The sequence below is a fragment of the Protopterus annectens genome, chromosome 11.part0 (genome assembly GCF_019279795.1).
Source record: "Protopterus annectens isolate FY-2018-M chromosome 11.part0, PAN1.0, whole genome shotgun sequence".
In the NCBI taxonomy this organism is placed as follows: domain Eukaryota; kingdom Metazoa; phylum Chordata; order Ceratodontiformes; family Protopteridae; genus Protopterus; species Protopterus annectens.
In genome coordinates this window covers 317,283,635-317,296,539 of record NC_056745.1, presented here as the reverse complement: position 1 = coordinate 317,296,539, position 12,905 = coordinate 317,283,635, and the positions used below count along the sequence as shown (strand labels likewise).

General features: G+C 37.0%; 1 protein-coding gene across 1 annotated transcript in view; it reads right to left on the bottom strand.

The window, feature by feature from the left end:
• Nucleotides 1-12,905, bottom strand: part of LOC122815364 (dynein axonemal heavy chain 3-like) — a 4,921,723-nt gene that overhangs the window by 2,157,719 nt on the left and 2,751,099 nt on the right. The window contains exon 39 of the mRNA XM_044087818.1: nucleotides 1,579-1,728. Coding sequence (XP_043943753.1) covers nucleotides 1,579-1,728 — 150 coding nt within the window. The remainder of the gene's footprint in view (nucleotides 1-1,578; nucleotides 1,729-12,905) is intronic.

Genomic DNA, 12,905 nt, shown 5'->3' with positions numbered 1-12,905 from the left:
ATGTTACAGGATTATTACAAGGTATTAAGTAGCAATACAATGTTATACAGTGTCAATAATCAGGAGTATAGCATAACTATTTCAAGATGTATAAAAAGAAATATGTCATTAAGATGAGTATAGTTTTTGGGGTAAGTGGTTAAAAACCCAGTTTTATCATGATGCAGTTGCATGAAGACAAGACAATTACAATAGAATGTTTCTCTGAGGCAATTTGCTTAATAGATTTTAGAAGACAGTGGAAAGAGTAGTCAAGAAAGATTAGAGAGAGCTAGTGAGAAGAGTGAGTTAAGGGCAGAAAGTAGATTAAGGTATGAGATGTAGGGGATGTTAAGGCGGGAGAGTGCAGTGGCAGGACCAGTGACTTTTAAAGTGCTCTTTGTTGGCTGTCTTAAATTATTTAGGATGTGTACAGGTCCATGAAGACCATGAAGATTGAAGATTTGTACCATTATGGTACTAATGGAATATGATGTTCTGGATATCGTAACAGTCAGTGCACTGAGGTGTAGATTCGTAGCGGCAACCAGAAGGTGGAATCCAAGCCCCGGCAGCTAAGCATGCATGTGTGAAATGTGTTAGAAACTGAATTCACATTGCATATCCCTTGGAAAGCAGCAGGGTTAAAGGTACAACAAAAATACACAGGACTCACACTGTGGCACAGGGGATTCAGATATAAGATTCTGAAAAGTTTGAAAGGCGTACATTCTACAGTAGGTCAGAGTAAGAGACTGACAGGCAATGAATTGTACAAGGTGAATGAGCTGGGACCACCACTCCTGAATCAATGTGACAGTGTACGGGGCCTCACAATAATACACACCAAGATATGCTCTTCTGTACAGAGCTAATTCTTATGCTGTAAGATACAGAGAGGAAGAGACAAAACTAATTCATGTCCTTTCAAAATGTTCACATGTTCCAGATGTGAGAAGTTGTCTTAGCAAAACAGATGTACTGCAGATATCCTACAACAATGAAGTCTCTTTCATGTCATCCCATTCTTCCTTGTCTGACAGCTATCTTCATCACAGAAAAACCTGCAGTTCCACTTGTTGTTGATTAGTCTGCAGTATTTGGGCTGTGTTTGTCTTTCCATGATCTGGAATCTGGCCAATTCACCTTGCACTGTTACAAAACTACTTAGGTATTTTATTCCAGAGTGAAACATTCATCTTTAAAACAGTGACAGACAGAATACCAAGCACTGGTCTAACACTAAATTCAGACAACATAAAAAGGGAAACCATGTCTGTTTGCTTGGGAGTAGCATGACTTCACCCATAGATTCCTGATTTCCTGAAAGCCAACAGAATAAGTACATATCATAAACATAGCATGTTTAGGACAACATGCCATAAAAACATCTCAAATACCCAAAGGATATATAAAGAAGGAATTTCTGATGTTTTAACTCTGGTCTTTATATTTTCCCTCATGTCATGCAGTGTCTTTCCTGCCCTAGAATATGTTTATGTGGAATTACAGAGACTAGCAGGGTAAAGTAATAGTTCAGAGAAGAAGCATTTCCAATGCTCCTCTGTAGCCAAGCATACTAATTAATATTTATTGCACCTGTCAAACCAATAGCCGTGGTCAATCCATTGCCGCAGCAGTTCAATGGGAGGCTGGGCACCATATTTCTCCTTGGCAGGCATGTTAAGGTCATCAACAAAAACAAACACCTTCTTTCTTGCTGGGGCTCCATAAATGCCTTTCCGTTTTCTGAAAACAACAAAAAAACAAAAGTAACATTTACTTCTCTATATATACATTTATACAGATACATATGTATTCAAAATGTAGAAAAAAAAGCATATTAACAAATGATGTATCTGCTTTATGAGCATGGTGACAAATTCATTTAAATTCACAGAAGACAGTGGTCATTCATCACACCACAGGTTAATCAGGGGCAGTCACAGTAAACTATGGTGAAGAAAACAAATATATGAGGCTATTACAGCAAATGTCTTTATTAAATTATGAAAGTCGAGGAAATAAATCGAGTGATGAAACAAAATGTGATGCCACAGCCTTTCTTCTATTAGACACGCACGGCGTCAAGATAAAATATGTCAGAGATTAACATCATAATTACTAAGAAACTATTACTGTTGATGTTTTCGACATATTAATAATTTGCTCCAGTTGTTAATCTTTATAAATACATTTTAAAAATCACAGATTGGGCATTAATGAAAAATAGCTTTTACGTGAAATGAAATCTACAACAGCTGATTATATAGTATTCATATTTTTTTATCTCTGGTACTGCAATACTGTGAAATAATTCATGTTTTTCACTCACACCAAGTCTCTGATTTAAAAAAAAATGCCACATTCCACTTTCTGATATAAGAACCACAGCTGTGACATATTGCAGAGATGTAACATATTTCTAAGGGCAGTTTCAAAAGTCTACATGGACTATACTTTTTATGGGGATGATCTGGCTCTGAGGCACTTCCTGCTCAATTGAAAGAGTGGAGACAATTCAAGGGGTCAATATAAAGGAGTTTAAAAACTTTTATCTTCTGTCAAACCATTTATATAACCATTACAGTTAATATTAGTTTTCATTTGGTTTGCTGCTGTCTGGATTGTTATATTGTAACGTATTGCAAATAAATGCTTATGTGTTGTACTATTTCTTGTAAGCTTATTTTGTGGATACCAACTACCTTAGCCTCTAGCATTATGTACCCCTTTACAAATAGCAGTCACTGCTTGGCAGGGTTAGATGTCTGACACACCATGGCACATCCTTTTAGTTTTGGGGGAAGAGGAAATAATTTTAAATTGCATGTTTAGATACATAACAAAATGCCAAGGACTGCATGGCAATGCTGAACTACCGTGGAATTTCTAGCATGCATTGTATTCCTATTTATATTGCCTTTTATGCTATTTTATAACTTTTCCGTCTTACAAAACTGGGACTGACAGCCAGTGCAAAACCTACATTATGCCTATTCTTGAATACAGGCTCACCAAACAGAAGATTAAAACAGTCATCCCTTTCAACCTTACAAACTTTACAAGGGTTTCCAGAAAATGAACGATTCATTAATTACATTTGTTTTCATAAGAGTACTGCCTCAGGGTAAAAAAAAACACTTCATTGTAGTTTTGTAGTCCACTGAGAGAAAGAATGATCCCTGATAAGACGTGATGAAAGCAGTCCCCATTTATCCACACGGTCCTTGACCACTAACTTATGCTGTTGTGCCACTACATTTCCATCAGGGGTAAATGTGCCAAACAAATAGTGATCATTAGGAAGATTTTATGATTAATAATGATCTGTAAATTTTTGTATTCACTGCCCACTATAATCCAACTGTGAAAGACGACATCTATAAGTTACAGATTTGGGTGTTCAGGCATGCCTGATTTTTGGGTTGGTGGAGCAGGGTAAATGTATGTCTGAGATGGACATGCTAACATACAAGGTCTAGTAGCAATGACAGTGTTAAAAGAGCAGCCTCATGATCTCCTTTACAAAAGCATGCAGACTATTACAGTATGTAAAGTGCTCCATTCAGGATGTTGGGAAGCAGACTTGATTTAATTGATCACACAATGCTGCGGAGTTGTTTGGTTTTCATCTGGGAGCCTGTTTTGTTATTTAGTGGTGCAGAAGTGCTTACAATTTTTTGTTGTCACTGTCTTCATTCATAAGCACACATACACCGTTCTTGCTCAAAAGACTGCTTGCAGCCATGAACAGAAGTCCCACCCTCCTAGTAAGCTTGATTTGAAGTTTTTGTGCAAATCCCGCTAGGTATAGTGATGTGCTTAAGTCTACATTCATTTTAGGAAAGAAAATCTGTCTGGTTTTAAGAATCATAAGAATCATGCCTAAGCCTCATTATATCTATGAATGGGATTGGTTGTTTATTACTTGAATATTCTGTGCCTAGAATTAGGAATCTTATTTCAAAGGGTTTAGTTTTACTATTACAACATAAACAACAAGACATAAATGTGTGAACATGAGAGAATTCAAAAAAGAAAATGAAACAAATGAGTATAAATGCATAAAACAGATAATGATTGAGAACAGTATGATTCTGCACAGGACAATATCCCTTTGTCTATGTCCAGAAACAATGTATGGTATGTACTACAAAAAAAATTGCTATAGTGTGCAAAAGGGAAAAAAACACAATTCAGATACATAGTGTATGATAGCCAAGGAAAAACAAATTGCACATGCATGTACTTAAGGGAATTAAAAAGAGAATAGATACAATGAAAAAGAAGAAACACATACTTGTTTATATAGAGTAGGCAAGAATGACAACAAAAAAGCAAGAAATAATGGTAAGAATTCTTAATCAAGAGGTAATGATGTTGATAGGTTCAAGGACATTTATTAACATAGAAACACACAAAAATGGAAGACCTCAAAAATATCAAACCAAAAACGTAATCAAATCCTTGTTGCACTGACTGCATGAACCACACATATAAGCTCCCATTTTTGTATCTTATTATTCTTCTTAATCTTATGATTTTCAAGAGACTCTTTAATATTCTGACCTCTCTGACATATTATACAAGGTCTTCTACCAAATGTATTAGAAATACACATTAAATGGGGGTAAAAATATTTGGAAGCATCCAGATGTGAAATTAATGTGGCTTACCATAAAACTGATATTATGATTTACAAATTATTAATACAAAGTTCTACTACTAAAAATATATATGAATTGTTTTTAAAAATGGATCACCCAGTTCTTCTATAATCAGCATTCCAGTGGTACATGAATCTATAGAGTCCCCACCCCACCCCAAGACCAGTGGTAGAATCTGATGTATCAAAAACACAGCCTTTGGCTATATCTTTTTATAGGAAACTTAAGTATTTTGTGAAACAGAAAAAAAATATCTTTTAAGAAATTCTTGTGATTTGTTGAGACTTGTGACTGCTGATATATAAAGGGATGATTTAAGTTTTGTCACAATTAAGTTTTGTCACGATTAATTTTGTCAATCTGTTTTCTGGGATACACCATCAAGTGGGATTGAAATGGTTTGAGAAAGCTTTAGTAGTATGCAATTTTATAAACAACCAGGATTTAGAATTTGTTTTGGAATTTATGGAACTAATCTTAAGTAATCATTTTCTGCACATTGAAGGTGAATTTTATAAACAGGTCCAGAGTGTGACAATGGGTATTGCAAAGCCTCTTTGGGACCGCTCTTGTTTGGCATCTACTTCTCTGAAGTACAGGCCAATACTAAGGGACTCTGGTTAACAAAGTTCGCAGATGACTGGAAACTGGGAGCCATTATTGAATCCCCAAATGATGTGGATATTCTACAAAAGGGCCTTACAGAAACAGATGCTTGGTGCCAGAGCCATGGGCTCAAGCTCAATGCTAAGAAATGCATAGTTATTCCCTTTCGGAAAAAAACATGTACACATGAATTACCACATAGGTGTCAGTACACTAAATACTGAAAGTGTGATAAGATACTTAGAGACACAGGTGGACAGTGGTCTCACCTTCAATAACCACATCACCACAACAGTCAGGAAATCCTTCTATGTGGCATACCTCATCACTAAGTTCTTTTCATTCAGAAAAAAGGAGGTCATTATCCCACTGTACTCATCCCTCATTAGGCCCATTATAGAATACAACACCCCATTTGGTATGTACCTCTCAAGACATCTGCAACAACTGGAAAGGCTGCAGAAATACCTCACTAAAAGAATCACAGGCCTAAAGCAGATGCCCTATACTGACAGTCTAAAAAAACTCCAGCTATACTCTGTCGCATATCGTCTACTCAGAGGCGATCTCTGCTTAACATACAAGGCCATGTCAAACCCAGAGCTGTTGGACATGTTACACTTAAAGAAATCCCAATCCCTCAGAGCCACACGCTCCATGGATTTAAATATTGTCATCACAAATGAACAAAACATGCTGGAGGGATAGGTTCCTGACCCAGAGACTCCCTAGACTCTGGAATAGACTGCCCATACATGTCAAGCAGAGTGCCTCTTTGGTCCTCTTCAAAAGGAACCTTGACAATTGGATGGGAGATAGGAAATTCACCCCGTGGATCACATCAGTTGCCCTGCTAGACAGGGGTCTAGGGAAGTAAATATTGTGGGAAGAAATACCAGGGAATTGTTATGGTTAGGCTTGTATAGGCCTTAGGGCCAATAGCCTAGTACCAACCTATGAACCTATAAACCAAAATGGTCATATGGACTTGGGAGAAAAAAATATATCTTTAATTCCCCATTTTCTAATTGCTGTCCATTATACAAAAGAATTTCTAGATGGCTTATGTTTATTTTGGATAGATTCATATGGAGTACTTACATTGGCCTACTTCCTTTTTGAGATTTACTCACAATTTTTTTGATGAGGAAATCCATTATTTAGATATTAAACTAGTGAAGAGTAAGGAAGGAAAAACCTTTCAAATGAGGCATAAATCATAAAGATACATTCTTAGATGCTTAACTTTATTTTAAAAGGAGCTATCCTTACCATCAAAAGAAAAATGTAGTAAAAGGCCAGTTAGTTATACCAGCATGGATGACTTCAGATTTTAATAAACTTATGCAGTAATGTGAGGTTATATAATATGTAATATGTTTTTGTGGGGTTTATATCATTTGAGTGAATGCTTAATTGAGCGAATCGCTATTTGTCAAACTGTATTAAGTGAAAGCTCAATTAAGCGAATGCTTATTTGTGGGAAGAAATACCAGGGAATTGTTATGGCTAGGCTTGTATAGGCCTTAGGGCCGATAGCCTAGTACCAACCTATGAACCTATAAACCAACATGGTCACAAGGACATGGGAGAAAAATATATCTTTATTTCCTCATTTTCTAATTGCTGTCCATTATACAAAAGAATTTCTAGATGACTTATGTTTATTTTGGATAGATTCATATAGAATATTTACATTGGCCTACTTCCTTTTTGAGATTTACTCACAATTTTTTTGATGAGGAAATCCATTATTTAGATATGGAACTAGTGAAGAGTAAGGAAGGAAAAACCTTTCAAATGAGGCATAAATCATAAAGATACATTCTTAGATGCTTAACTTTATTTTAAAAGGAGCCATCCTTACCATCAAAAGAAAAATGTAGTAAAAGACTAGTTAGTTATACCAGCATGGATGACTTCAGATTTTAATAAACTTATGCAGTAATATGAGGTTATATAATATGTAATATGTTTTTGTGGGGTTTATATCATTTGAGTGAATGCTTAATTGAGCGAATCGCTATTTGTCAAACTGTATTAAGTGAAAGCTCAATTAAGTGAATTCTCAGTTAAGCAGATTTTTTCCCAGGGAAAAGACATGATTGGCCATCATCGGGTATTTGTCGTTTTCCCCACTGTAGTGTGATCTCGGTGTTGGTATATTTAGTTACAGGTGTGTGTGGGGGGGTACAGCCTCCCACTTTGCAGAGTTTTAAATTTAGTTTAGTTTCTTCAGATCAGTAGGTGGTCAGCTATTTTTTTTCCCTGGGAAATGTTTTGCTTAACCAAGCATTTGCTTCTCTGAGCTTTCACTTAATACAGTTTGGCAAACAGCGATTCGCTCAATTAAGCATTTGCTCAAGTGATATAGACCTGTTTTTGAGAGGTGCCATCCACACTGCTTTACTAGAGATTAAAAATGAGGTAATTGAGGGATGAGGCACTAAGTATATCCCAATAATGGATAAGGGTATTGATTTCTTGTTCCTTATTTGGGTTAATGAAAGTAATATTGAAAGAACTTTAGTTTTAAGGTATAATCATGACTTCAGAAAAAAATAAGAATATTATGGAGAAATATTGGAGTTTGTGTTCCAATTTCCCTTATATTTCTAATACATTTGGTGGAAGATCTTATATAATATGTCACGGAGGTCAGAATATTAAGGAGTCTCTTGAAAAATCATAACAGTAAGAAGAAGAAGATACAAAAATGGGAACTTACAGGTGTGGTTCATGCAATCTGTGTAAGCATATGGCTAACATGGATCATATTTATCTACAGGGTCATGATCACAGCATCAGACCTACCAAATATTTAAACTGCAGAAGCAAAGACATTATATATGTAACATTTTGTAAAAATGTCCATCTTTCTATGCAGGGAAAACAAAATGAAGTTTAAAGAAGAGAATTTATGAAAACTTATATATGACATTAACCATCAAAAGTGCGCAAATGCTTTGTATAAGCACTCAAAAGTTCACAGGAAAGGTCTTTTCATGTTTTTTTTTAGGTGATGTCATGGCCAATGTTAGAGGTGGTCTCTGGGAGACAAAATTGGAATATAGAGTTGATCTGGGAATTGAAATTGGATGCAGGCAATTTGCTTGGCTTGAATGACAATATAGCTATTTCGACTGTTTTAAAATTAAAAGAAGCTAGATTATAGGGGTACACTGAACTTATTTATTTTAATTATTTATTTAAACTATTCATTTAAATGTGCATTTTTAGTAATGTGATATCTAACCGAATTGCATTTGTGATGCATATGTGAAAAATATTACTGTATTTTTAAGTTGCAGATTTGGTTTTGTTTTTTTGACATTTATTAATATATTTGAAATAACATTTATATAAAGCTAATGCCATAGACAATGTTGTTGAAACCAAGTGCACAAATATATGTTTATAACTCAGTCATTTCTCTCCCTGTGATATGTTGCTTTAAGCTGTAAGCAAAAATGAATAAAAAAGTGACAAAATAAATTTTCAATGTATGCTGAAGCTTGGTCAGATCTCTTGAGTTACTCTACAGTCAAGTCAGCATAGTGATAAAAACACAGAAGGACATCAGCTGAAACTCTAGCAAAAGAAACAGACTAAGTAATCCGTTATCTCTGCCATAAGTGTAGAGCCTACACAGACCCAGTCCTGTCAGACCTATTACACATCAACAAAAGTCCAATGGTAGCATAATAACCTAATCAAGGGATGTCAATTTTAACATAAACTGGATATGTTAGAAGGAGATATCTGTCGCAGAGAATACAGCTTCTATGGAACCACCTTTCATTCTGCGTAAAGCAAAGTACTTGGTTAACTCTATTCAAATGAAATATGGATGACTAGGTGGGAAAAACTAAGCTTACTCCATGCTTAGCACTGTAATCCTTGTAAATGCCCCAGCATATCCTGTTCTCCCTAACTCTGAGTTATCCATACACAAAGTATAAGGGCTACAAAACTACCATGGGAATATTATGCTACCATGGGAATATTATGCTAGGCTTCTTAAGATCCTCGCAGATCAATAGTGTAGTAAATACCTATGAATTTATTAAGGGATTGTACCCACATGTTTGAAGAAGCTAGAAAGCTGAAAACCTATTAGGTGAAGTTAAAAATATACCAAAGTATAATACATAAATAGACCAGCTATATAGAATATTTGATTTTATTTTTATTACATCTGTTTATTAGGGTACTGCACTGATCATAGCTTTCCATTTGAAGGTACTACCTAGGTGAAATAATTCACAAGGGGGAAAAAAAGTAGAACAGAGGGGCAGCAAACTGAACACATCAAAATCAGAACAGAAAGCAACAATATATAGATGCAGCAACAATTATGAGAGAAATGTACAATTTACATGATTACATTTCAGGTTTACTTCATGGTGGAAATGCTTAGGGGTAATGAGAGTTAGGGCAGGTAATGCTGGGAGATGTGGATTTAAGAGTTAATATCTTTTCCTCTAAGAAGGAAAGAAATTAGAAAAATGACGGGTTATCTCATCTTAATTATTCGGCCTCATATATAGTTACAGCCCCAATATATAAGTAACTTAGATGAGAATATGCATTCTCATCTAAGTTACTTATATATTCTTATGGTCAAGACCATATGAAAGAAATTTTGAAACTTCAAAATGTAAATAAAAACAAAAAACTTTTTTTTTTTTTACGTTTTTGCAGGGGGGCAAGCCCTCCTGCACCCTGCACACTCCCTGCTAATTAAATATATCAACTCCGAGATCGCACTACAGCAAGGAAAACAGTAAATATATCGTTCTGTGCTGTGTGACAATCCATTTAAATGGTTTGAAGTTTCAAAACTTCACTCATGATATCAGCCATAAGAAATTCAAAGTTATGAAACTGAAATTTAGAAGTAGACCCAAACACACACACACACACACACACACACATATATATATATATATATATATATATATATATATATATATATATATATATAAATAGGTTTACAATTAAATACACCAAAGTCACTGCTGTCGCCCTGCATGTGGTCAAAAGGAAGTTTTCAAATGGGCAGAATGTCGACTCAAAATACATTGATGACACTACAGTGAATGGGTAGTGTAGTTCGAGTATCTGAGTAGGGCATTGTGCACTAAGATCGCATTTCAGTGAGAAACAGGGAATCAGCCCATTTCCTCATTGTAGTGCGATCTCAAAGTTGGCATATATAAGTTGCAGTGGGTGTGGGAGGTGCAGTCTCCTACATGGGCAGTGCAGGGGCTTGCCTCCCTGCAAAATAGTAAAATACATGGTGTGTTGACTATGTAATGTCATGGTACGTGAAGGTGCATAACATGAGTGATCGATGTCATCTACTGCTATGTCAAATACATCGAACTACAGGTATCCATGTATTTAGTTTCGACCTGGCTGGAATTTCACTGTTCCGGATTCAGGATTTCAGGTTGACCATGTGACAGGTCGACCCATGCAGTTTCCAGGTTTCAGTAGTAAACCTGAAAAATATATACATACATATATTAGAAAAAAGACCAAGTAAAGCAAAAGTCTTCAGTGGATAATACTTTAAACCTTCTGTAGTGAAGATCATGTGATGTATGCAAATACCCACATAAAGATATACCAGGATTTCAGCTACTTGGCTTCTGTATGACCAAGAAATTTTACATTTAGTTTTTTTTTAAAGTTGTTACTGGTTCATAGGTTCATAGGTTCATACTAGGCTATCTGCCCAAGGGCATTTATAAGCCTAGCCCATAGTTATGTGGCTTTCGCCACCCCTTTAGTTTGAATAAAAACTATGCCTATCATTTTTCTGTGCCTCTGTCAAGCAGTGACACTGAAGTAATCCCTGGGGTATATCTGCGATCTCCCATCCATTGGTCAAGATTCCTCTTGAACAAGGCCAGCGAGGTGCTCTGCCTCACATGTACTGGGATTTTTGTTCCACAGCATAGGAGTCTCTGGGTGATGAATCTGTCCCTCCAGCACGTTCTATTTATAACCGTGTCAAGGTTTAAGTCTCCCGCCCTTGTGGTTCTGAGGGATCTAGATTTTTGAGGTGAAGCATATTCATCAAATCTGGGTTTGACATGGCCTTATATGTCAGGCACAGGTCACCTCTGAGCAAGCGGTATGAGACTGAATAAAGCTGGAGTTCTTTCAGTCGGGCAGCATAAGACATATTTTTGAGACCCTTTATCCTTTTGGTGAGGAACTTTTGGGGCCTTTCAAGCTGCATCAGGTGTCTGGTCAGATACATTCGAGCGGGCATTGTACTCAATCATAGGTCTAATGAGTGATGAGTACAGGGGACGATGACCTCCCTTGATCTAGATGTGAATCCCTTCATGATCAGGTGGGCGATATAGAAGGTTTTCCTAACTACTTTAGCAACATGAGTGTCAAACGAAGACTACTGTCAACTTGGGTCCCCAGATCCCTGATGACTTTTCTGTGCTCAGTGGATTGTCACCTATATGGTAGCTAGGGGTAACCTTGTTTTTCCCGAAGGGTATGACTATGCATTTTTTGGCGTTTAACTTCAGGCCATGGCTCTGGCACCAGTTATCCTTTTCTGTGAGGCCCTTCTGGAGGATATCTGTGTCAGATGTGTTTTCGACTATGGCCCAGTTTGCAGTCATCTGCAAACTTTGTCAGCCATAACCCTCCTGTGTTTGCTTGTACTTCAGAAAAGTAGATGCCGAACAAGAGTGGACCCAGGACTGAGCCCTGTGGGACACCACTTGTGACAGGCTTTGAGTCTGACATGGCTCCAGCAACTCTGACCCTGTGGGTTCTGTCGCTTAGCCAGTTTGCAACCCATCTTGTGATGTATGGGTTTACATTCAAGCTGATGAGTTTTTCGATGATACCTGAGTGGGGTATTGTGTCGAAGGCCTTTGCCAGATCGAGGTAGGCTGTATGGACTGCCTTTTCCTCATCAATGGCCTTGGTGACTGTCTCGAAAAAGTCAACCAAGTTTAAGAGGCAGGATCTGCCTTTGACAAAGCCAAACTGGGTTGGATCCAAAGTCTGCAAGTTCCCTATGTCTTTATTTATGAGTTCCATTATGATCCTCTCCATGGCTTTGCAGATAAGGCTTGTCAAGCTAATGGGCGGTAATTTCCAGGGTCTGTGGAGGCACCGCCCTTATGAAGTGGGACCACAGTCGCCGTCGCCACTCCTTGGAGTGCGTATCCTGAGGTGAGGCTAAGATTAAACAGCTGTCCTAACTGTGGGTTTAATTCCTCGTTGAGTTCATGAAGCACACAGCCGGGGACACCATCCGGTCCCATGGATGCTGTGTTTTTGCCTTAGTGAGGGCAGTTCTCACCTGGGCGTTGGAGATGTTTGGGGGCTACAATCCTCTGGAATAGATATCTCTCCTTTTGGGGAGGGAGAAGTTTGCACTGAACCTGTCAGCCAGTATGTTAGCAATGTGTGTAGGTTCAGTAATTTTACATCATTTTGAACTAATTCTGAGCATATCTGGGAGTTTCCTCCTAGGTTTCTAACATAGCTAAAGAAGGCCTTATGATTGTCTTTAGAGTCCTTGGCGATTTTTCTCTCAAAATTTGCCTTTGATGATTTTATGAGAGCTCTTAGTTTTTACTTATAATGATCAAAGGTGTCTTA